This window comes from Pongo pygmaeus, chromosome 14, assembly GCF_028885625.2.
Source record: "Pongo pygmaeus isolate AG05252 chromosome 14, NHGRI_mPonPyg2-v2.0_pri, whole genome shotgun sequence".
Lineage (NCBI taxonomy): Eukaryota > Metazoa > Chordata > Mammalia > Primates > Hominidae > Pongo > Pongo pygmaeus.
In genome coordinates this window covers 36,523,885-36,548,197 of record NC_072387.2, presented here as the reverse complement: position 1 = coordinate 36,548,197, position 24,313 = coordinate 36,523,885, and the positions used below count along the sequence as shown (strand labels likewise).

General features: G+C 43.1%; 1 protein-coding gene across 2 annotated transcripts in view; it reads left to right on the top strand.

Moving 5' to 3' along the window:
• The window catches only part of FLT3 (fms related receptor tyrosine kinase 3), a 97,008-nt gene that overhangs the window by 46,363 nt on the left and 26,332 nt on the right, over positions 1-24,313 (top strand). For both annotated transcript variants that reach the window (XM_054446513.2, XM_054446514.2), the window contains 11 exons: positions 1,214-1,343; positions 3,693-3,820; positions 4,142-4,281; positions 4,379-4,532; positions 5,470-5,638; positions 16,616-16,719; positions 17,861-17,969; positions 18,235-18,413; positions 19,517-19,623; positions 19,710-19,842; positions 19,933-20,037. In XM_054446513.2, coding sequence (XP_054302488.1) covers positions 1,214-1,343; positions 3,693-3,820; positions 4,142-4,281; positions 4,379-4,532; positions 5,470-5,638; positions 16,616-16,719; positions 17,861-17,969; positions 18,235-18,413; positions 19,517-19,623; positions 19,710-19,842; positions 19,933-20,037 — 1,458 coding nt within the window. The remainder of the gene's footprint in view (positions 1-1,213; positions 1,344-3,692; positions 3,821-4,141; positions 4,282-4,378; positions 4,533-5,469; positions 5,639-16,615; positions 16,720-17,860; positions 17,970-18,234; positions 18,414-19,516; positions 19,624-19,709; positions 19,843-19,932; positions 20,038-24,313) is intronic.

Genomic DNA, 24,313 nt, shown 5'->3' with positions numbered 1-24,313 from the left:
ATACACACACAAAAGAAAACAACCCAAATGTCTACGGCAAGAAAATGAAAAAATAATGATATATTTACCAATAGAATATTATGTAGCAGTAAAAAAAAATGAATAAAGTATAGTTACATGTAAAACCATGGATGAATCTTAAAAACATAAGGTTGGATGAAAAAATGAAGTTGTGGAAGCTACGTATTGATTGATAACACTATTTTGAAGCTCAAGAATGAAGTAAATCAATATATTGTTTAGTGCCACATATTTATGTGGTATAACTACTTTGAAGAGTCCCCGAATAATAAACAAAATTCAGAATAAAGGATACGTACAGTTGAGAGATGGGGAGAAGCACAAAAGTAGATCAAAAGGTATTTATTAATATTCTAGTTGTTAGATGGATAGTGGCTCCGTGGGTATTTGTTGTTATTATGCTTTGAAATTTACACTCCATATATTCTTTCATATATATATATATATCAAACAATACATAATATTTTCAAACAAAATTTATTGTAAGGAGAGAGGCTGAAATTCAGTATAGCGAAACTTTCCTTAAAAAAAAAAAAGTTTGTCAGAAATTAGAATGACCTGCCCTGGGAGGTCATGAACTCCAGTCTCTAGAAGAGTCAAAGTAGAAGTAGAAAGTTTATGTTAGAAATAGCTGGGAGTGAAGGATGGTGTGTGTCTGTGTATGTGTGTATGTGTGTGTGTGTGTGTGTGTGTGTGATGGTCCAGTGTGAGTGGGAGGCTCAACTAAACCTCCAAGTTCTGTTGCAATTCGAACTCCACCCTACCATGTTTCTTCTGTCTTTCTAAATTTTGGTATATTTCTGCCTAGTTGCAGATCAAATTATAGGAAGAAAGTTGAGGTCTAAACTATGTGTTAAACAAGAGTTTAAGCCATATGTTATTGCTAATTTCCTTTTTCCTGTGCCTATCAATATTTGTATTTTCACATGGCTTCACTCGACTACTTTAGTTAGCTGTGGATTTGTGAAATACCCAAAGAAATTGGCCAAGAGGAGAAATGTTAAAGTTGACACTGCAGCCAGAGCTAAATTCAATATAATGGTTGGTTTGCTTTTGATGCCTTTATTATACAAAAAAATATGTATATGTAATGGTTGCGAACTTTTCATAATGACATAGAATCCTTTTTTGAGGGGCTGCTAAGAGAATTATTTTTAAAATAGTAAAATGTTAATAACTTATGATGCTTTAGATACCCTGCTTTACACATTAAGAAGACCTTACTTTAGAAAAATGGAAAACCAGGACGCCCTGGTCTGCATATCTGAGAGCGTTCCAGAGCCGATCGTGGAATGGGTGCTTTGCGATTCACAGGGGGAAAGGTATGACACATCCATGGTAGCTGCTATTCTCATAATTTCCTTTTGGCCTTTTTCTAATGTAGTTGACATCTAGCTGTATGTAAAATTTAATTTATGCTCATTTAAACAGGAAACTTTGGCTTCTTAAAGTTAAAAAATGGCCAGTATAGGGCTGGGTGAAGTGGCTAACGCCTGTAATCCCAGCATTTCGGGAGGCCAAGGTGGACAGATCACTTGAGGTCAGGAGTTTGAGACCAGCCTGGCCAACATGGTGAAACCCCATCTCTACTAAAAATACAAAAAATTAACTGGGTGTGGTGGCGGGCACCTATAATACCAGCTACTCTGGAGGCTGAGGCAGGAGAATCTCTTGAACCTGGGAGGCAGAGGTTGTGGTGAGCCGAGATCACGCCATTGCACTCCAGCCTGGGCAACAAGAGCGAAACTCCGTCTCAAAATAAATAAATAAATAAATAAAATAAAATAAATAAATAAATAAATAATACAGAATGGCCAATGTGGGCTTCACAGGGAGGACAAGGATTTTTTTGGTAAGGGCGTTTTTGGAACCCCTCAAATCAACTGCAGAGCCCTTCCTGGGCATCATGCTACACAAGTAAAAAGTCCCTCTACGTTCCAGGATCGTTGGCTCCCTGGGCATCTGGTTGGTGCAAAAAGAAAGATACTGATTTTAAAGTAAAATTCTCTTATTAGTAAGAAATTCTAGACTGGGCGTGGTGGCTCACGCCTGTAATCCCAGCACTTTGGGAGGCCGAGACCGGCGGATCACGAGGTCAGGAGATCGAGACCATCCTGGCTAACATGGTGAAACCCCATCTCTACTAAAAATACAAACAAAATTAGCCGGGCGTGGTGGCGGGCGCTGTAGTCCCAGCTACTCAGGAGGCTGAGGCAGGAGAATGGCGTGAACCCGGGAGGCAGAGCTTGCAGTGAGCCGAGATTGCGCCACTGCACTCCAGCCTGGGTGACAGAGTGAGACTCCTTCTCAAAAAAAAAAAAAAAAAAGGAAATTATAGGCCGGGCGCAGTGGCTCACACCTGTAATCCCAGCACTTTGGGAGGCCAAGGCAGGCGGATCACCTAAGGTTGGGGGTTCGAGACCAGCCTGACCAACATGGTCAAACCCCGTCTCTACTAAAAATACAAAAATTAGCCAGGTGTGGTGGCAGGCATCTGTAATCCCAGCTACTCAGGAGGCTGAGGAAGGAGAATCGCTTGAACCCAGGAGGTGGAGGTTGCAGTGACCCGAGATCGCGCCATTGCACTCCAGCCTGGGTGACAGAGCAACACTCCATCTTAAAAAAAAAAAAAAGAAAAAAGAAAAGAAAGGAAGAAAGAAATTCCTTGTGACTAAATGTTTAATTTCTGATTATCCTATTTGTTCTGGAAAAGCAGTCTAATGTGATTGTTTAAAGATATAGAATCTAGAGCCAGATAGCCTGGGTTTGAACCCTAGTTTGCTTAGCAGCTATGTGGCCTTGGACAAGTTACTTACTCTCTGTGCCTCATCAGAAGAATACGGATGACAACAAATACTTATAGGATTGCTATGCTGATTAAATGAATTGGTATATGTAAAGCACATAGAACAGTGCCTAGACGATAGGAAGTATGGTATAAATGTTTACATAGTTTTTCATATATGCCAAAGCTAAGTTCTCACAAAGTAAAAATTCATGCAGTTTGAACTAATTAAAATTTACTAAACAACTTTTTTTTTTTTTTTAAATAGGACCAAATAGAAGGAGAAAAAGTACCAAATACTTTGTTCCAAAGTGGTACAAAAGTTCGCTTTCTGCTGAGGCAGGGAGAGGGGTTTTGCTCTGTTGAATACTTGGGAGTCTTGACTGACTTCCCTTGTGGGTGACACCTTGGCCCTCCTCTGTTCCTATGGGAACTCGGGTGACTTTTGAAACTTTAGCTTCCCCCTCCCTTACTGCGTCCCAAAAGGATGCTTACCTTGCTAAACTTCATGAAAGTCCAATCAAATCATGCTTTTTCTCTTCTCTCTTTCTTCTCTTTTTTTCCTTCATCTTCTTTCTCATTTTTTTCCCTTTCTTTCCCTGTCTTTAAACAACGGCAACAAAGAGATCACCAAACATGAACAATTTTAAACTGTTTTATTATGTAATTCTCCTTAGTGTTATTCTAATTCATTGAGATAATGAGTAACTAGCTAGCTCCCTTCTGAGCTCTTAGCTGAAACCATAGATATGGGCTTGTTTACCTTTTGACCTTTTGTTTACCATTTGACCCTTAAAACTGGCTCTAGAACTTTGTTCTCCTCTTGAGCATTCATTTGTAATTTAAAAACTTGTTTAGCCAAATGGTACTTCTTTTCTAATTGCAGCTGTAAAGAAGAAAGTCCAGCTGTTGTTAAAAAGGAGGAAAAAGTGCTTCATGAATTATTTGGGACGGACATAAGGTGCTGTGCCAGAAATGAACTGGGCAGGGAATGCACCAGGCTCTTCACAATAGGTAACACTATAATGTCACGCACTTTCATTTTCAGTGACCAGTTCTTAGCAACTATCAGGGACTAACGGTAACTGCGTAGGTGATCATTCAGCTTCAGAAATCCTGTCATTCCTTCAGGCCACAGTAAATGCAGTATTATGGATTCTGTAAATGCTGATTTCTTCATAAAAGAGGAGTCAGTCTCTAAAAGCTTCTTTTATTAATGTGGTTAGTAATATTTGAGATGATGCTAAAGTCTTTGTTCAGAATGTTCAGGATATCTTTTGTGATGAGGCAAAAATCACTTTTTTTTTTCTCACTTGGGATGTTTTCATCTCCTAGATCTAAATCAAACTCCTCAGACCACATTGCCACAATTATTTCTTAAAGTAGGGGAACCCTTATGGATAAGGTGCAAAGCTGTTCATGTGAACCATGGATTCGGGCTCACCTGGGAATTAGAAAACAAAGCACTCGAGGAGGTAATAGGACAAGTTTGTATTCTGAAAATGCAGGAACAATTAACTAATAGTCCGGATTGAAAACATTAAATGCAAACTCTGTTTTATTAAAACCTAGGGCAACTACTTTGAGATGAGTACCTATTCAACAAACAGAACTATGATACGGATTCTGTTTGCTTTTGTATCATCAGTGGCAAGAAACGACACCGGATACTACACTTGTTCCTCTTCAAAGCATCCCAGTCAATCAGCTTTGGTTACCATCGTAGGTAATGCAGGCTGCTCACACAATCTTTATTCCTATTTTTAGTTGCTTTAGTGTGGAATGTGAGGTATGTGGTACAAATTCTGATTTCAGTATAATGCTACTATCAAACACTAAGAAAGAAACGGATTTAGAATAGCTTTGCAAAGATAATCTGCCCACCCTCTTCCTTTTCCCGTTAAACCAGGCCCGCTTGAATGCCACTGTCTTTGCATATAACACATTGTAAATATGACCATCTGTTTGTGTACTTTTATCCTCCAGTAGACTGTAAGTTTCTTAAGGACAAGGACAACTCATTCTATCCTTGTAGTTCCAGAAACTGACACAGAGCCTGATACAAAATAGACAACAAATACTAGTTCTGAGAACCAACTAACTGCACTGTTAGGGCAGTAAGCACTGAGAGACAGTACAAGCCCTTAGATGCACTGAAATTTTGGTGGGGTATGTAGGATCTGAAAATAACCACAATTCAGTAATCTCAGATTAGGGTACAGCGTTCAGCCATAATGAAAATGCTAAGAAATACAGTGATGCTCTTAGCAGATTAATAAGGAAGTGTTCTGTAAGGCAACCTCATGAATATTGCTAGCCAGATTGCTCTTTTATTTGTGCCTTGAGTTTATTTTACTCTCTTTCATCAAAGAGTGGTGCTGGCTGAGAACAGGTGCCAGACAGTCAATTATCTACATCCCATTCTTTTTCTTTCCTTCTTTCTTTTTTTAAACATTTCTTAACTTCGAAAGATGATGAGCTCAGGCTTAGAACTAGGGATAGGACTCCTGGGTTTTCACTTGGATTATCCAACCTGACCTGCAGCATGCCAACACCTGAGTTTTCCTGTGTTAAACTGATGAATACAAGTTTATTTTATCTTCTCAATACGTTTCCATATGAATATTATTAATTAACTCATAAATGCCTATTTTTTCTTACAGAAAAGGGATTTATAAATGCTACCAATTCAAGTGAAGATTATGAAATTGACCAATATGAAGAGTTTTGTTTTTCTGTCAGGTTTAAAGCCTACCCACAAATCAGATGTACGTGGACCTTCTCTCGAAAATCATTTCCTTGTGAGCAAAAGGGTCTCGATGACGGATACAGGTGAGACCACAAAGGACTCTAAGATATCATTTTTAGCATAATTCTCCTTGCTTGTTGCCCTTGAGAAGGACAGTTTTATACTTATGGAAGCAAATTCACTTATTATGAGTTTAACTATTATTGAGTTGAAATTGGAGATAAGAAAACAATAAGCAGATGTGAGGATACAGTAGCAGTTTTACCATTACTTTAGATAATATAACCTGCTGCATGAAAACAGAAAGAACCGTATTAGTCTGGTCTAGTTTGAGTCTGGTTCTCTGGCATTTTCTGAGTCACAAGGTAGTTTTTACTTCCTGTTTGAGAGTGCGGTGTATAATACACTGAGTCTCCCTTAAAACATTTGCAGATGATTGAGGAAGTAAAACTCCTTAAAAACAGAAAAACATTACTCATAGGTGTATTGATTTAAATTTTCAAAAAATACATGCAGAAATAGCCCGATAGTAAGTGCTGAAGGAAAATGTTGTTTTCCTCGGGATTTGTATGAGAAACTATGCAAGATTCTTTTTTTTAAGAAAAACAATTTTTCTTTTCTTTTTCTTTTTCTTTTTCTTTTTTTTTTTTTTTTTTGAGATGAGGTCTCACTCTGTCACCTAGGCTATAGTGCAGTGGTGCAATACTGGCTCACTGCAACCTCCACCTCCCAGGCTCAAGTGATCCTTCCACCTCAGCCTCCCAAGTAGCTGGGACACCACCACACCTGACTAATTTTTTGTATTTTTGGTAGAGACAGGGTTTTGCCATGTTGCACAGGCTAGTCTCGGACTCTTGAGCTCAGGAGATTCACCCTACCTGGGCCTCCCAAAGTGCTGGGATTACAGGCGTGAGCCACTGCACCCAGCCGAAAGATTCTCTTGTGGGAGGAATTCTCCATTCCTTCTTTGGAAAACAAAAAACAACTTTCCCCTATATCTTCTATAGTTATGATGTCTCCTGTCTCTTTCAACCAATGCTATGGAACATGGTTTTGGACTAGCCTATAAGACACTGAGACACACATGTTATCTTTCAAACAAGTCAATGGACTAGAATAAATCATCCTTTCTCAGCATGTGGTCTGTTGAACAACTGTGTAAGAATCATCTGAGCAAATGTTTAAAATGTGGATTCCTGGCTCCCATTCCAGACATGCTGACTCAAAACTGGGGCACAACGCTCAGACTCTGCTTTTTTAATGAGAACCTTTGGTGATTCCTATCACAGGTCTAGATCTGTGCTGTCCAGTACAGTAGCCACCAGCCACATGTGGCTATTGAGAGCTTGAAATGTGTCTGGTCCAAATTGAGAGGTACTCTAATTGTAAAATACACACTAGATTTTGAAGACTTAGTATGGAAAAAATGATGTAAAATATATTATTAATAATTTTTATATTGGCTAGGCTCGGTGGGTCACACCTATAATCCCAGCACTTTATGAAGCCAAGGCGGGTGGATCGCTTGATCCTAGGAGTTTGAGACCAGCCTGGATAACATGGCAAAATCCCATCTCTACAAAAAATACAAAAATGAGTTGAGTGTGGTGGTGTACATCTTTAGTCCCAGCTATTTGGGAGGCAGAGGTTGGAGGATTGATTGAACCCAGGTGGTCGAGGCTGCAGTAGCCATGATCACGCCACCGCACTTCAGCCTGGATGACAGAGCAAGACCCTGCCTCAAAAAGAAAAAATAATAATAAAATTAAAACAATTTTTATATTGATTATATATTAAAATGATAGTATTTTGGATATATCGCATTCAGTGAAATCTGTTATTAAACTTAATTTCACCTGCTTCCTTTTACTTTATACATCCAACAGAATTTGTAAATGATGCACAAGGCTTGCAGTTGTGACTCACATTCTATTTCATTGGATAGCCCTGTTCTAGATGAAGAGTAGGAGTTCTTTTCACCTTGATTCTGCTAAGTGTTTGTTTCATGATTATTGTGTTACTCTTTATACCTAAAAGGAATTGTACTAAAAGTCCCTTGTTGGGACTTTTAGAATCTCAGTGCAGGGTTTGCATGGAGTTGTCTACCATCTCTTACTGAAACCCCCCCCAATGTTCAGAGCATTCATTTTTAAGGTAATTAAGAAAGCAGACTGGTCTGGGAGCTGACTGAAACACACTCCCCCAAACTCAGGGTTTGTCAACAGTGGCGCTGCTGACATGTTGAGCAGGATAATTCTTTGTTGTGAAGGACCATCCCGTGCATTATAGGATACTTTTCAGCATCCTCGGCCTCCTCCCACTGGATGCCAGGAGCACATTCCCTTTTCCCAGTGTGACAACCAAAAATATCTCCAGACACTGCCAAATTGAGAAAAATAACCCCTGGCATTTTTTTTTGAGAACCATTGCCTTAGAGGCATCACCCCACAGTTGTCATAAGATGTTATTCAGAAACATCAAGCTTTTTTTTTTTTTTTTGAGACAGAGTCTCATTCTGTTGCCCAAACTGAAGTGCAGTGGCACGATCTTAGCTCACTGCAAGCTCCTGGGTTCAAGCAATTCTCCTGCCTCAGCCTCCTAAGTAGCTGGGATTATAGGTGCACACCACCATGCCCAGCTAATTTTTTGTGTTTTTAATAGAGACGGGGTTTCTTCACGTTGGCCAGGCTGGTCTCGAACTCCTGACCTCAAGTGATCCAACTGCCTCAACCTCCCAAAGTGCTGGGATTACAGACGTGAGCCACTGCGCCTGGCCCATCAAGCTTTTAAATGTAGAAGGTTGGGGAGTCAGCCCCTCTTTACCCTAGTTGACTTGATTACCACTTGGCCTGTATTCAGAAGGAAATCAGCATATCACTGTCCCCTCTCTCCTTTGTATCCTATCCCCATGTTAGATAAGCTCTTAGCATTATGGGAATCTCTTCTGAACCTGATTCAAAGAGATAAGGGGTCAATTCAATTTAGTTCAATAAATATTACTTTAATATCCTCTTGATGGGTGTGATGCTGTGAAGGGCTGCAAGAGTGAATAAGATAATGTTGCCTTCCCTCTCCCCCCCAGAATGTACACAGATTGCTACTGTGCTGGTGATATCTGGATTTTACAGAATCACCAATTGGGGACCATGTCACTGATATATGGGTCATGAACCAATGTAGTGGGCTGCTTCGTGTAGTTTCATTCCATGACCACAATCTGTACCTACGACCCCAAGTTGTCATCCTATAGAGGTAGCCAAATGAATGAATTAGGGGAGATCCTGAGTCCTACAGCGTTTTGTACCTCACTTATTCCTACTTATCTGGTAACAGAGTTACCTCCTTGTATGTCGCATCTCACCAGGGAGTTTATAAACTCTAAGAATAGGTGTGCTGCCATATTTCTCTCTCTTTGTACAATGCCTTGTTCAGTAAGTGTGTGTTTAATAAATGAATGAATTCATCATCATATCTGGAATGCAACTCACAGTGCAGTCTGGGCCAAAGATGAGTCAACAGCATCCTTTTCACTACAAGGACCACGCACATGGTTCTTAGCACAACACCCAATACTCAGTGTTTATTGTATTTAAAAGTTCTTGAAGAGCTACAGTGTTTGTGCTAATAATGTGCATTGTTGGTACTGATAATGTACCAGGTGTTACGGGCCACTGACGACACACAGCAAAGGAGAGATGGGCCCTCCTTCTTCATGAAAAGACATGCTCAAAATACTGAACAAGAAACGAAGAACACAAAATTTGAACACATCTCTGAGTGCTCTAAATGTCTTTTTCTCTCCACATGAGGCTCTATATTGAGATGGGGATGGAAGACTAGATTATAGTCAGGGGTCATTTCCACTTTTCTTTCTGTTTGCTTTTTTTTTGAGACGGAGTCTCACTCTGTTGCCCAGGCTGGAGTGCAGTGGCGTGATCTTGGCTCACTGCAACCTCTGTCTCCTGGGTTCAAGTGATTCTCCTGCCTCAGCCTCCCTAGTAGCTGAGATTACAGGCATGCGCCACCGTGCCCAGCTATTTTTTTTGTATTTTTAGTAGAGACGGGGTTTTGCCATGTTGGCCAGGCTGGTCTTGAACTCCTGACCTCAAATGATACGCCCACCTTGGCCTCCCAAAGTGCTGGGATTACAGGCATGAACCACCGCGCCTGGCCCTTCTTTTTGCTTTTTTTTTGAGACGGAGTCTCGCTCTGTCACCCAGGCTAGAGTGCAGTGGCGCAGTCTTGGCTTACTGCCACCTCCTCCTCCCAACGGAGGTGATTAAGTGATTCTCCTCCCGGTGGAGGTGATTAAGTGATTCTCCTGCCTCAGCCTCTCGAGTAGCTGGGATTACAGGCATGCACCACCACACCCGGCTAATTTTTGTATTTTTAGTAGAGACGGGGTTTCACCATCTTGGCCAGGCTGTTCTCAAACTCCTGACTTTGTGATCCACCCGCCTCGGCCTCCCAAAGTGCTGGGACTACAGCCGTGAGCCACCTTTCCTGGCTTCTTTTTATTTTTTAGAGTCAGGGTCTCGCTATGTTGCCCAGGTTGGATTCTAACCCCTGGGCTCAAGTGATCCTCCCGCCTCAGCCTCCTGAGTAGCTGCAGCTTGGCGTGTGCCACTGCACCCGTCTTTCCTTTTGACTTTTTATTACAGAAAGTTTCAAATTTACTAACAAGTTGAAATAATAGTGCATGAGCATTCTTTACCTACCACCTAGATTCAACAATTTAATTGAACCAAATTTGGTTTGTGAAGTACAGTATTTTAGTCATGTATCAAGATTTTATAGGCGAAGTGATACAATTTTTTAAAAATCTGTTACTGAAAGGCCCCTGTAATAACACTACCCCTGAAAAAACTTTGGTGTGGTCACGGTATGTGCACCAGAAATCTCTCGGCTTCCCCACTTTCACAGCTTCATTTCTCCAATTTACTTCCTCAAATATTACGCCAAAGTTTACTAGGGCTTGCCTTTATATGTTTACATTTTATTAAATTATAACTTTCTAGCCGTCCTGGTGTCCTGGTCCTGATAAAGGTTTCCAGGATATTTCACCCATTAGTTTGTATAATTTCCTATCTCTACAGACTTAATTACGAATTCCAAATCTACCTTAGCTTTTTCCACTTTTATGGGAAAAAAAAAGGAATGGGACTGTTGTAATTATTTAGTAACCTCTTCTGAAACCTTCTCCTTAGCCTTGCCTAAGCCTGATGTTTTCCTTTTTCCTGAAATATTTATTTTTCCAACTCTGTGAATCTAAGTTTTGCCCACAGTAGGCACTAACCGAGTGCTTACGGGGTAAACAGCTGTGTGGTAGTCGTTTGGGTTCTGGGTGGTGAGCCAGGGTCCTGCTCAGAAGAACCACAAACTGAAAAGCAGGCTGTCACATACAATGAGTGACACACAATTACAGAAGATTATGGAGCCTGGGAGAGGAGTTTTTTTTTGTTTTTTTTTTCCTATTTTCTGAAGGAGTTGAGCCTTGAGCATAGACAGAAAGGAGGGAAAATGAGGGAAAAGTTTGAGTCTAGAGAAATACCAGCAGCTCCTATCTAAATCCCGTTCCCATTCACTTCTGCAGTTTGAGACAACATTCCTGGCTGCAGGTCTTCCCAAGACCCCACTTAGTTGTAAGTTATTAACCACATCTTATGAAGCCATTCTGTGAGAATAAAAGATCCTTTGAGCTCTTACCGTGTGCAAAACCCTATAGGTGTATTACCTTATTTAACCCTCATAATCCCATTTTATGAAATGTGGAAATTGAGGCTAAATTACTTGCCCAGTCACAGAAGGCAAAGCCAATACCCTTTATTCATTCTTTTTTTCTGAAATTGCCTTAAAAAAAAACACCATAATTCCACCTCCAGAGATGACATTGCAGACTTTTTCTATGTAACCACCATGATAGAAACATACAATATGGGTCTTTGTATAAACATGAAATAAGGTACCATTAGTAATCTGATTTTTCACTTAAAATATATCATGAGTATCTTTCTATATTAATATGTTTTTATATCTACCTTATTGTTTTAATGGCTGCATAGTATTCCGCTTTTTAGAAATTTTTATTTTAACTAACTCCTGTTGATGGGCACAACTTTACTTTTTTTTCCTTTCTCTTTCTTTGACATTTTTATTTTTTTATTTTTAATTTTTATTTATTATTATTATTATTATTTTGGATGGAGGCTCACCCTGTCACCCAGGCTGGAGTGCAATGGCACCATCTCGGCTCACTGCAACCTCCACTTCAAGCGATTCTCCTGCCTCAGCCTCCTGAGTAGCTGGGTTTACAGGCACGTGCCACCGTGCCCGGCTAATTTTTTGTATCTTTAGTAGAGACGGAGTTTCACCATGTTGGCCAGGCTGGTCTCGAACTCCTGACCTCAAGTGATCCTCCTCCTTTGGCCTCCCAAAGTGCTGAGATTGCAGGTGTGAGCTATCGTTCCCAGCCAAGAAACCCCTTTTCTTAGTTGTAATGAGAACGCATCTTCTTAGACACCGAGGTATTGTTTTACTGTAAACTCAAATGTCCTGACCTCTGTCTCCTGCCGGCTGGCCATTTGTAGAAAACCCCTAGGCGAAAGAGGAAGCTTTGCATCTCCCAATCAGCCTAATTGGTTAGTGCCCTTGGAATTCCCATGGGGTCAGGACGCGGTTGTCATTTTAGTTGTCATTGTTTCCAGGGTTAACTGTCATAAGCATGAAGAAAGGCAGTTTAAAGCCATTTGGATATTCAATTTTGTGTTCCTGCTATTTATGTGACCAATTTCCTACCTGGAGTTTGTTCAGAAGAATGAAAAATATTTCAGGTGCTATCTCTTCTAAACGGTGGCAAACCACACTCTATTAAGACAGCACAGAAGACTAACGGAGAAAAACGTTTACAAAACATTTTGCTTTGGTCTGCCTCATGATAAGTAATTGTACTGGTCATTTCTTTTTCCACTGAATTGACTGGTGTCTCTGATGTGCTCCCTGGTGAGCCGCACTGGCTTTGTTACCTCCTCTCTTCTCCTTTTTCAGGGTCTTTGGCCATTGTCCCGAGAGAATTACACTTTCCCTCTTAGAAGCTCACGCCTTTCTTCTCTTGGGCCACTTCCATTCCAGCCTCTTCCACACTGCCTTCCTGAGGTCGGGCACTGGCATGGAGCTCTGTTTCCTCTTCTCCTCCTTAGGGTTGTAATCTGGCTTTCCCCCAATCTTTCTATTGTTTCCACTTCACCAGTGATTTCCTCCTTGTTGTCCAGAAATAGGTCAGGATAACAAATTCCCCTTTTTGACTTCTTCAGGCTTCTTGTTAACAAAGCAAAACAAGGTTAAACACCTTATTCAATGCTCAGCCTTTTTTTTTTTTTTTTTTTTTGAGTCCGGGTCTTGCTCTCTTGCCTAGGCTGGAGTACAGTGGCTCCAGCAATTCCCCTACCTCGGCCTTCCAAGTAGCTGGGACCACAGGTGTGTGCCATCGCACCCAGCTAATTAAAAAAAAAAATTCTGTAGAGACAAGGTCTTGCCATGTTGCCCAGGCTGATCTCGAACTCCTGGGCTCAAGTATTGCACCCTCCTCGGCCTCTCAGAGTGCTGGGATTACAGATATGAACCCCTGCACCCCCCCAAAGGTCAACTTTTAACTGCCTGAAACTTTTGATAGGTCAGAGAGATGAATTCTCTCGTTCACAATACACAGTCAGAATTACCTTGGCTTACCAGTTCAGGGCACAGAACATTGGTGTCACACAAACGTGGGCTCAAAAGCTGCAATTACGCAGTGGCGTTTTGTGGATTTTTTTTGTAGATATGGGATCTCAGTAGGTTGCCAAGGCTGGTCTCAAACTTTTGGCCTCAAGCAGTCCACCCATCTCAGCCTCCCAAAGTGTTGGGATTACAGGCGTGTTTTGAGTCTTGGGGACCAACTGGGATTCTCTTCTCCCCTTTATCTTCTGTATCCAATCTAGCCCCTGCCATTTCTTTTTTTCTGGTGCCTCTTGGGTTTGCTCTTTTCTCTCCTTTCCCATTCTCCTCCATTAAACAACGCTCCTCTTGTCATGCTCCGAAACCTCAAACCTGAACTTTTACTTCTCCTATCACAGAAACTTCCCACACTCTAACTGCTTATTACCCCTGTACCTTCACCACCAAATTGTAAATTCTGTGAGAACAGAAACCCAATTTTTTGAATTTGCTGTTGTGTCCTCAATTTCCGTCACAAACAGGTTCTAACATTGACAGTTGAATGAAGGAACGAATGAATGAGTTCTTGGATTGCTACAACTGCCTTTAAACTTCCAGTAAACTTTTGCTGCCATCAGCAGGTGAATATAAAACACTCTTCATAGGCCAAGGCACCGTGACTCATACCTGTTATCCCAGCACTTTGGGAGGCCGAGGTGGGAGGATGGCTTAAGGCCAGGAGTTTGAGACTAGCCTGGGCAACATAGTGAGACTCCATCTGTACAGAAAAATTACATAAAATAAAATTAAGGCTAGGTGCAGTGGCTCATGCCTGTAATCCCAGCACTTTTGGAGGCCAAGGAGAGAGGATCACAGGAGGTCAAGAATTCAAGATGAGCCTGGCCAACATGGTGAACCCTGTCTCTATGAAAAATATAAAAATTAGCCGGCTGTGGTGGCATGTGCCTGTAATCCCAGCTACTTGGGAGGCTGAGGCAGGAGAATTGCTTGAACCCAGGAGGCAGAGGTTGCAGTGAGCCAAGATCACACCACTGAACTCCAGCCTGGGCGACAGAGTGAGACTCCATCTCAAAAAACAAAAAAAGTTTTATTGCAATGCTCAGGGCAGTAAGCATTGTAGAAAATAAGTAATTTGTATTTTTAAAATGTGTAATTCATCCTGGCACTTTGGGAGGCTGAGGTGGGTGGATCACTAGGTCAAGAGATCAAGATTATCCTGGCCAGCATGGTGAAACCCCGTCTCTACTAAAAACACAAAAAATTAGCTGGGCGTGGTGGCGGGCACCTGTAATCCCAGCTACTCAGGAGGCTGAGGCAGGAGAATCGCTTGAACCCAGGAGGCAGAGGTTGCAATAAGCCGAGATCGTGCCACTGCACTCCAACCTGGGTGACAGAGTGAGACTCCTTATCAATAAATAAATAAATAAAATACTGTTCATGATATTCTGCTCCCATGAGAGGCTCGCTGTTCCTCCTCACTGTGGCCCTATGACTTCCTGTCTGGCGCCTTCAATCGCTGCTTTGTCTCCTCCTTGGATGCCTTTTCTTTTGTCCTCTCATCAAAACCAACTCATCCGTGAGGCTCCAGCTTGAGCTCTACCTCCTCTATGAAGCCCCCGAACCTTTCCCACGGACACAGACCTCTGCCTTCTTTGATCATCTGCTGGACTTCAGTTTAATGCTTTAACGATTCCACTTGTATGGGTCCTGTCTACCCACCCAGTTTAGATATCTTTGAAGATAGGAGCTACCTACTTTTTAGGTCTTTTGCATCCTCCACACTCCTCATCTAAAGCTGCGTCCACTCTGACTCACCTTCCTAACCTGCCAGGCAGGGTCTTTTTGTTTTTTAAACTTTAAGTAGGCTAGGCCGGGCACAGTGGCTCACGCCTGTAATCCCAGCACTTTGGGAGTCTGAGGCAGACGGATCACGAGGTCAGGAGATCGAGACCATCCTGGCTAACATGGTGAACCCCCGTCTCTACTAAAAAATATGAAAAATTAGCCGGGCGTGGTGGCGGGCGCCTGTAGTCCCAGCTACTCCGGAGGCTGAGGCAGGAGAGTGGCATGAACCCGGGAGGCGGAGCTTGCAATGAGCCGAGATCGCGCCACTGCACTCCAGCCTGGGAGACAGAGCGAGACTCCGTCTCAAGAAAACAAAACAAAACAAAACAAAACAAAAAAACTTTAAGTAGGCTATGTGGAGGTCGAGTTAGATATCTTCGGAACAAGCCTTAGATTTCTTTTTCTGTTTTAAGGGAATTTTTTTTCTTTTTCTCCAATTTTGTTACTGTGAGTGCATGAAGGCATATTCAACAGCTCATTGCTCCCCTGCCTCTCCTGCACCATCCAACATCTCACTGCAGTATCCAGCAACCCACAGGCCTGCTGGGCGTGGTGGACAGTCCCCAAGATCAGGTTATCCGTGTCAAAATATTGAGTGGCTGATGAGTGCTCCAAGTAGGCACTAGAGCCTGCTGAGAGCACTCAGAGGTTTCTGCACAAGCTCAGTGGATTTGAGCCCTCATCGTTGTTCATTGCTATGTAAGTCAAGGGTTGGTCATAGGTCCTGCCTTGGACTGTCATTTCAGGAAGCAGGGCAGCTACAGCAGCAGTCCCCAACGTTTTTGGCACCAAGGATCCATTTTGTGGAAGACAATTTTTCCATAGATTGGGGGTAGGGGGATAGTTTTGGGATGAAACTGTTCCATCTCAGATTATTGGAGATTAGATTCTCTTAAGGAGTGCACAACCTAGATCCCTGGCGTGCGCAATTCACAGTGGGGTTTGCGCTCCTGTGAGAATGTAATCCCTCTGCTGATCTGACAGGAGGCGGTAAAGCTCTCTTGCCTGCTGCTCACTTCCTGCTGTGTGGCCCCTTTCCTAACAGGCCATGGACAGGTACCAGTCTGCGGCTGGGGGGTTGGGGACCTCTGAACTACAGGCTTCTCCACCTGCACAAGTTCTGAGAAGTCAGACTATCCAGAGCAAGAGGGGCAGGAACTTCCTTGTCTCACTGAGAGTCTTCGGCCAATCCCAACTCTCAATGGGCATATGACTCACATGGTGATCATCTTAAAATGCAGAATCTGAGTCAGTGATTTGAGATGGGACCTGAAATCTTGCAATTGTAACAAGCTTCCAGATGATACCAATGGCAGTGTTGATGCTGCCTGTCTGTGGACCACACTTTGAGTAGCAAGGGTCTAGAATATGGACATCTCCTTTTCCAGTGAACTTTAGCAAGTGAGGAGCATTTCAAGGAAGACTCCTTCCATGCACACTGTCATTAGTTGCAGTATCTCCTGTAGCAATCGGGCTAAATTTGTCTTTAATTCTTTTTCAAACAGCATATCCAAGTTTTGCAATCATAAGCACCAGCCAGGAGAATATATATTCCATGCAGAAAATGATGATGCCCAATTGACCAAAATGTTCACGCTGAATATAAGAAGTAAGTTAAATTGCCGAGAATTTAATTTTTATTTTTTAATTCCTTAATTTTTTATTAGTTTTAACTAGGAAAAGTTAAGTAATGGCTTAGAAGGGCTACTACAAAACTGTTTTTGTACACTGAAGTGTTTTGAAACTTTACTCTCATATCTACTGGCATTGATCATGTATCTCTTTATTTTTTATGTTATTTTGTTCTGTTTCATTTTTAAGACCGGGTCTCACTCTATCACACAGTCTGGGATGCCATGGCACAATCATAGATCCCTGTAGCTTCAAACTCCTGGGCTTAAGTGATCCTCCTAAGCCTCCCGAGTAGCTGGGACTACAGGCACACGCCACCGTGCTCAGCTAATTTTAAAACCATTTTTGTGGAGAGGGGGCCTCCCTTTGTTGCCCAGATTGGTCTCAAACTCCTGGCCTTAAGGGATCCTCATACCTTGGCCTCCCAAAGTGCTAGGCTTACAGGTGAGAGTCACTGCACCTGGCCATATATCTCTTTCTGTGTGTATCATCAGAAGCTGAAAGACTTATTTCACATTGTCTCTGAATATGAATTAGTGTTGTGACTTTATTGATTTTAGTATTTTGAAAGGTCGTGTTAAGGAAAGGCTGAAAATCATTTTATCTCTCATTTATTTGTTTTTAATAATTTTCATTTCTTTGGCTTATAAAACCATGAGAAGTCCAACTTCTCCTGAAGCTAAGAATCATTTTAAGGCATGCAAGCAGGTGGAGGTCTGTACCTCAGCTCTCTCCAGGGGGAGGCTGGCAATGAAAAAATGGTGTGTAGCAGAGAGGTTGCATGGCAAGGAGGTTGCATGGCAAGGAGGAAAGAAGAAATTACCAGAGGTCTGGAGGCATCCTAAATGAGACATCCTCCCAGAAGCACAAACTGCCCTGGAGTAAATGGGTAGCCTGTACTGTAGGCAACTTTGAAACTATTTCCAGAAATTACTATACTCCATGAGCTTATTTTATTTTATTATTTTCAGAGACAGGGTCTTGCTGTATTGCCCAGGCTGGTCTTGAACTCCTCAGCCCAATTGATCCTCCCACCTTGTCTTCACAAAGTGTTGGTATTATAGGAGTGAACCACTATGCCCAGCCAGTGAGCTTATTTCACACATTCTTTTCTGTAGGGAAACCTCAAGTGCTCGCAGAAGCATCAGCAAGTCAGGCGTCCTGTTTCTCGGATGGATACCCATTACCATCTTGGACCTGGAAGAAGTGTTCAGACAAGTCTCCCAAGTAATAAGGACATTGATGCCTCTTATAATGGAAGAACATAAAACTCTCTGACCTATTGATTCTTTCATGAATACAATTTAAGAGGAAATGATGAAATATTTAAAATGCCAACCTTCTCAATCAACCATAACTCTCAATGGTCATAGATTGTTTCTGATAACTTATACTGGATGAATCTCTCCTAGAACTCGCTGCAGAAATCCTTACTTCCAATCTGATGACAGCTCACCTGTCTAAATTCTTTGCCGTTTTTTTTTTTTTTCAGCTGCACAGAAGAGATCACACAAGGAGTCTGGAATAGAAAGGCTAACAGAAAAGTGTTTGGACAGTGGGTGTCGAGCAGTACTCTAAATATGAGTGAAGCCATAAAAGGGTTCCTGGTCAAGTGCTGTGCATACAATTCCCTTGGCACATCTTGTGAGACGATCCTTTTAAACTCTCCAGGTACAACAGTTGCTCTTGTGATATTCCACCACCAGGAATTCCCCACTAGAAGTTAGTCCCCATCGCTGACTTTTACTTGGGGAATTTTACAGGAGAGTATAGGGTCAGTGTGTGAGAAAAGGTTTCTTGAGTCAGGCAAGAATCCCCAGAGAGACTGTTTCACAGGTTGGGGTGGAGTCCTGCCTGTGCCCTTGTGACTCATGTGTCACAGTGACCGGGAGAAGCAGAAACTCCCGGTGTGGTGAATCTCTGTGGAAAGATCTAACTCTAGAGAAACAGATTTTGTCACTTGGAGTCTCTGTCATTTTCCCTTTTGATTAGCCTCCTTATTTGCCCTCAGCCTGCTGTTTTATAATTTTTGGTTTGCTTTTTAGAGCCCTCCTAAGTTAAACAATTCTGAAACCTGGCCGCCCACCCTAGTAATTAGGATCACCAACCTCACAAAACTGACTTCTCCACTTTCATGTGCGACCTTCATAAAAGGGATATGAACTTCTTTTTTTCTCTGACTTGTACATCATGTAGGTTTAAATCCATGCATTTTTTTTTTTTTTTTTTTTTTTGAGATGGAGTCTCGCTCTGTCACCCAGGCTGCAGTGCAGTGGCGTGATCTTGGCTCACCTCTGCCTCCAGGGTTCAAGCGATTCTCCTGCCTCAGCCTCCTGGGCAGCTGGGATTACAGGCACCTGCCACCACGCCCAGTTAATTTTTGAATTTTTTTAGAGACAGGGTTTCACTGTGTTGCCTGGGCTGGTTTCTAATTCTTGGACTCAAGTGATCCTCCCACCTTGGCCTCCCAAAGTGCTGGGACTACAGGCGTGAGCCATCGTGCCTGGCCCAGATGTAATTCTTGTAAATTTACCCTAGTAAATGGTTTTAAAGAATGGATTGAGAATAATCTGCAATTTTCTAGGGAGGAAATATGTCCTTTACAGGGACATTGCCTGATTGTCTGTGGGGAGTAGCGTATATGTAGAGTGGTTGTGAGGACTGAAAATGATTATTACTGAAACAGGATGTGAGAGATTATAATGAGTTGTCCACTATTTATAATGTCACACAGGAATTCTGTATCATAGCTGAGTGACACTCTTTTGTTGCAGGCCCCTTCCCTTTCATCCAAGACAACATCTCATTCTATGCAACAATTGGTGTTTGTCTCCTCTTCATTGTCGTTTTAACCCTGCTAATTTGTCACAAGTACAAAAAGGTAAAAGCAAAGGTAAACACTCATTATTCTTTCCTCTATCTGCAGAACTGCCTATTCCTAACTAACTCATCATTTCATCTCTGAAGCAATTTAGGTATGAAAGCCAGCTACAGATGGTACAGGTGACCGGCTCCTCAGATAATGAGTACTTCTACGTTGATTTCAGAGAATATGAATATGATCTCAAATGGGAGTTTCCAAGAGAAAATTTAGAGTTTGGTAAGAATGGAATGTGCCAAATGTTTCTGCAGCATTTCTTTTCCACTGGAAAATCTTTAAAATGCACATACTCACCATTTGTCTTTGCAGGGAAGGTACTAGGATCAGGTGCTTTTGGAAAAGTGATGAACGCAACAGCTTATGGAATTAGCAAAACAGGAGTCTCAATCCAGGTTGCCGTCAAAATGCTGAAAGGTACAGTATAGTGGAAGGACAGCAACAAAGATGCACAAAAATGGGAGGCACAGTTTCCCACCCATGCCTTCTTCTCTTTTCCATCCTTTTAATGGTTACTATTTGCCATGTTTCAAGGCTAAAAATGGAGTGGATTGGGGTGTCAACCCAGTCATGAACACAAAATTCAAGTCATAAATACAAAACTCCACCTCTTCTTCCACTTCTCTCTTTGTTTATTTTTATTTTATTTTATTTTTTCGAGACAGGGTCTCACTCTGTCACCTAGGCTGGAGTACAGTAGTGTGATCGTGGCTCACTGCAGCCTCCACCCCCTGGGCTCAGGCTCCTCAGCAGCTGGGGCTACAGGCGCGCACCACCACGCTCAGCTAAGTTTTTTATTTTTGGTAGAGACGGGGTTTCACCATGTTGCCTAGGCTGATCTGGGACCCCTGAGCTCAAACTATCTGCCCGCCTCGGCCTCCCAAAGTGTTGGGATTACAGGCGTGAGCCCCTGTGCCAGGCCTATTTAGTTTTTATAGGCTTTGATATTTAGGGATACAGTTGCCACAGGCAGAAGTTCTTTCTTACATTTGTGTTGTTTTATTTTTAGAGACAGGATCTTGCTCTGTTGCCCAGGCTAGAGTGCTGTGATCATAGCTCACTGCAGCCTCAACCTCCTTGGCTCTAGCGATCCTCTCACCTCAGCCTCACAGGAGTGTGCCAAGACAACTGGCTAATTTTTTTTTTTTTTTGTAGAGATGGTGTCTCACCATATTGCCCAGGATGGTTGCAAACTCCTGGCTCAAGTGAGGCTGCCTTGGCCTCCTAAAGTGCTGGGATTACAGGTGTGGGTTGAAACAGACTCTGGGTAGGAGAGTAAATTGGGGCCCTTTGTATCCTTATTTCATTGCTCCATCCATTCCGATCTGGCGTCCAGCGCCATTGCTGGCCTCACCATTACCACCGCTGACCCAGCAAAAGCACCTCCAGCTGGCTCTCTTCCTAAGGTCAATAGTGACCTCAAACCAAACCAAGCCTAATGGATATTTTTCAGTCCTCATTACTTGATTGTTCAGCATGAATTGATGCTGTTGATTCTTCTCTCCATCTAGAAGCTTTCTTTCTTTGGGTTTTGTGTCACCATATTCCGGTTTTCCTCCCACACCTCTGCCCTTCTCAGTCCTTTGTGGGCTCATCTTCTTCCATCCAGCTTTTGCTGTGGCTGATTTCGAAACACAGCCTTGCTCTGTTGCCCAGGCTGGAGTGCAGTGGTGTGATCTCAGCTCACTGCAACCTCCACTTCCCAGGCTCAAGCCATCCTCCCACTTCAGGCTCCTGAGTAGGGGGGACTACAGGCATGCGCCACCACGCCTGGCTAATTTTTGTATTTTTGGTAGAGATGGGGCTTCGCCATGTTGCCCAGGCTCCATCCAGCTTTTTATGGGGCATCCCTGTAGGCTTGCTCCTGGACCGCCTTGCGTTTTCGCTCCACCCACTCAACACAGTCCATCCCCACTATGCCCGTCAGGTCCTCCCATACACCAAGGGCCCTCATGCTTGCGTCTCCCTTCGGAGTTTCAGGTTCATATGTTAAATGTTTGGATGTCTCAAAGTTCCCTTTAACACAGTGTATGCAAGGTGAATTCCCCTAACCCTGGCCCTGCACCAGCAGTCCTCTCTGTGACTGGTAATGAATGCCAGTGAATAAATAACCACATTCTATATAGTTGGGCACACTAGAAACCCATGACTTTTCCTTGACACCTTCCTCTTTCTAACACCCTGTGAGCTAATCCTATCAGGTTTCCACTTAGTGTCTCTTGATTCCATCCTCGTCCCTCCGTCTCTATTACCACTACTCTAGTTCAAGGCTCTCTCCTGGACAAAAGCTTCCAAAGCAGGTTCCTGTATCCACTCTTGCCTCCCTTTGGCTTCTCCATGCTGAGGTCCAAGTGACAGTGACGAAAGGCTAAGCAGATCAAATGGCTTTCCTACTTCGCATTTCCTCCACCAGCCGCATGGCTGGGCTGCCACCACCTCCCCACCTCTTGCTCTCGGCACCCCAGAGCGCTGGCCTTCTTTCAGTTCCCCCAGCACTGTCCTCCCACCCACTGTGGGGCCTTTGCACAAGTGGATCCTTCTGCTTCCCCTTCCCCTTTCATGTAGGTATCTCCCACTGCCCCCTCAGATCTCAGCTTAAACACCACTTCCTCTGTCTCACACCACAGACAATATTGAGGCCCTTGCAATGTGCAACATTAGCTCTCTGCAGGCTTTCCCCCGTAGAATCCATCACCTTTGTCATGACATTTTTTAACATCCAATTGCTGTCCCATCTGTCCAGTGGCCCGTGTGCCTCATGAGGGCAGGGTCTGTGTCTGTGGTGCTGTGCTCTCTCCTTTCTCGACCTTTGCCCACTCTTTCACAACCCTCGGCACTGTTCTCCTCACCTTCCACCATGAGTCACCTGGCCAGCTCCTATTTTTCTTCAGGACTCAGTTTAGGCTTTGAATGCTCCTTTCCCCACACCTCCAAGGCTAAGGTAGCTATCCCTTTTGACCCTACAGTACCCCTGCATTCCTTTGCCACATTGCATTTTTCTTTCTTTCTTTTTTTTTTTTTTTTTTGAGACGGAGTCTCGCTCTGTCGCCCAGGCTGGAGTGCAGTGGCACCATCTCAAGCTCACTGCAAGCTCTGCCTCCTGGGTTCACGCCATTCTCCTGCCTCAGCCTCCCGAGCAGCTGGGACTACAGGCGCCTACCACCACGCCCGGCTAATTTTTTTGTATTTTTAGTAGAGACGGGGTTTCACCGTGTTAGCCAGGATGGTCTCAATCTCCTGACCTCCTGATCCGCCCGTCTCAGCCTCCCAAAGTGCTGGTATCACAGGTGTGAGCCACCGGGCCCGACCCAACATTGCATTTTTTTCTTTCTTTCTTTTTTTTTTTTTTTAATAGGGTCTCACTCTGTCACCCAGGCTGGAGTGCAGTGAAGTCATCACAGCTCACTGCAAGCTTGAAGTCCTGGGCTCAAGTGATGGTCTGTCCACAGCCTTTCCAGTAGCTGGAACTACACACATGCACCACCATGCCCAGCTAATTTTTATTTTATTTTATTTTTAAGTAGAGACAAGCTCTCACTATTTTGCCCAGGCTGGTCTCGAAGTCCTGGGCACCAGCAATTCTCCCGCTTGTCTCAGCCTCCCAAGATGTTGGGATTACCGGCGTGAGGACCCACGCCTTGCCTGCCATATTGCATGTATGGCACTGTATTGTAAAGGCTTATTTACTTCCCTGCCTTCTCCAGGAGACTCTAAGCTCCAGGAAGACAAGGGTTGTGTCTTGTTTATCCTTCATTCCCCAGTGTCTAGAACATTGGCTTTTACACAGTAGGCACTCAATAAATACTTGTTGAATGACTGAAGGAAAGAGGTAATGGTATATGAAAATACTTAGAAGAATAAAAGCATGCTGAAAAATATGACATTATTTTAGCCATGAGGAATAGGACGTGAACAAGTAAAGCCCCGAATCCCTGTCCAGCGTGAAGCTGAAGACATGATGTATTAGGGGGTCCCACTGCCCACAGGAAATCCCAACCCCAAGCCAAAATCTTGGAAACAAGGATATCCCTGAGAGCTTTCCCAAGCCAAAATAGAGGATGTCAGCACTGGAGAAGCCACTGCAAAGGTTAGGATCTCTTCCTGGACAAAGTAATGGAACCTGGAAATCGAACCAAATCTTCACTGAATGTAAAGAGGAGTTACTATATAAGGAAGAAAAAATCTGTTCACAGAGGGGTGGTGCCTGGAGCCTGGAGAGGGAAATCCAGAGATTCTGCCCTTGCCCCTTTGGCTGCCCGGGCTGCCCTGACCAACTGCACATCAGCCACAGTGACAGGAGCCCTTGGATTCCATAGTGACTTTCCTCACGCTGTGCTTCTAAGTCAGGTTATGAGTACAGTTTGCTGAGCTATCTAGAATTTTCCCTAGAGAGAGAATGCATTGGCCAACCAATATGTTCTAGCCTGCTTGGCAGTTTTATTTCTCAGTGTCAATTAATGGGTCTCTTGAGCACTTGGTAGTGGGAATTAGTCCTCTTTGACCTTCTCCCATTGGACTTGCTGGCAAATCTAATGTTCTAGACCTGAGGGCCACAGGCTAGAGTCAACCATGCTCACGACACTGCTATCTTATCTCTCTCTGACTACAACAAATCCAAGAGTTCAAACAAACAAACAAAAAGGACGTTTCTCCCTTCTGTTAACTTGTACTGAGGAGGAAAAGCGTGTGTTAT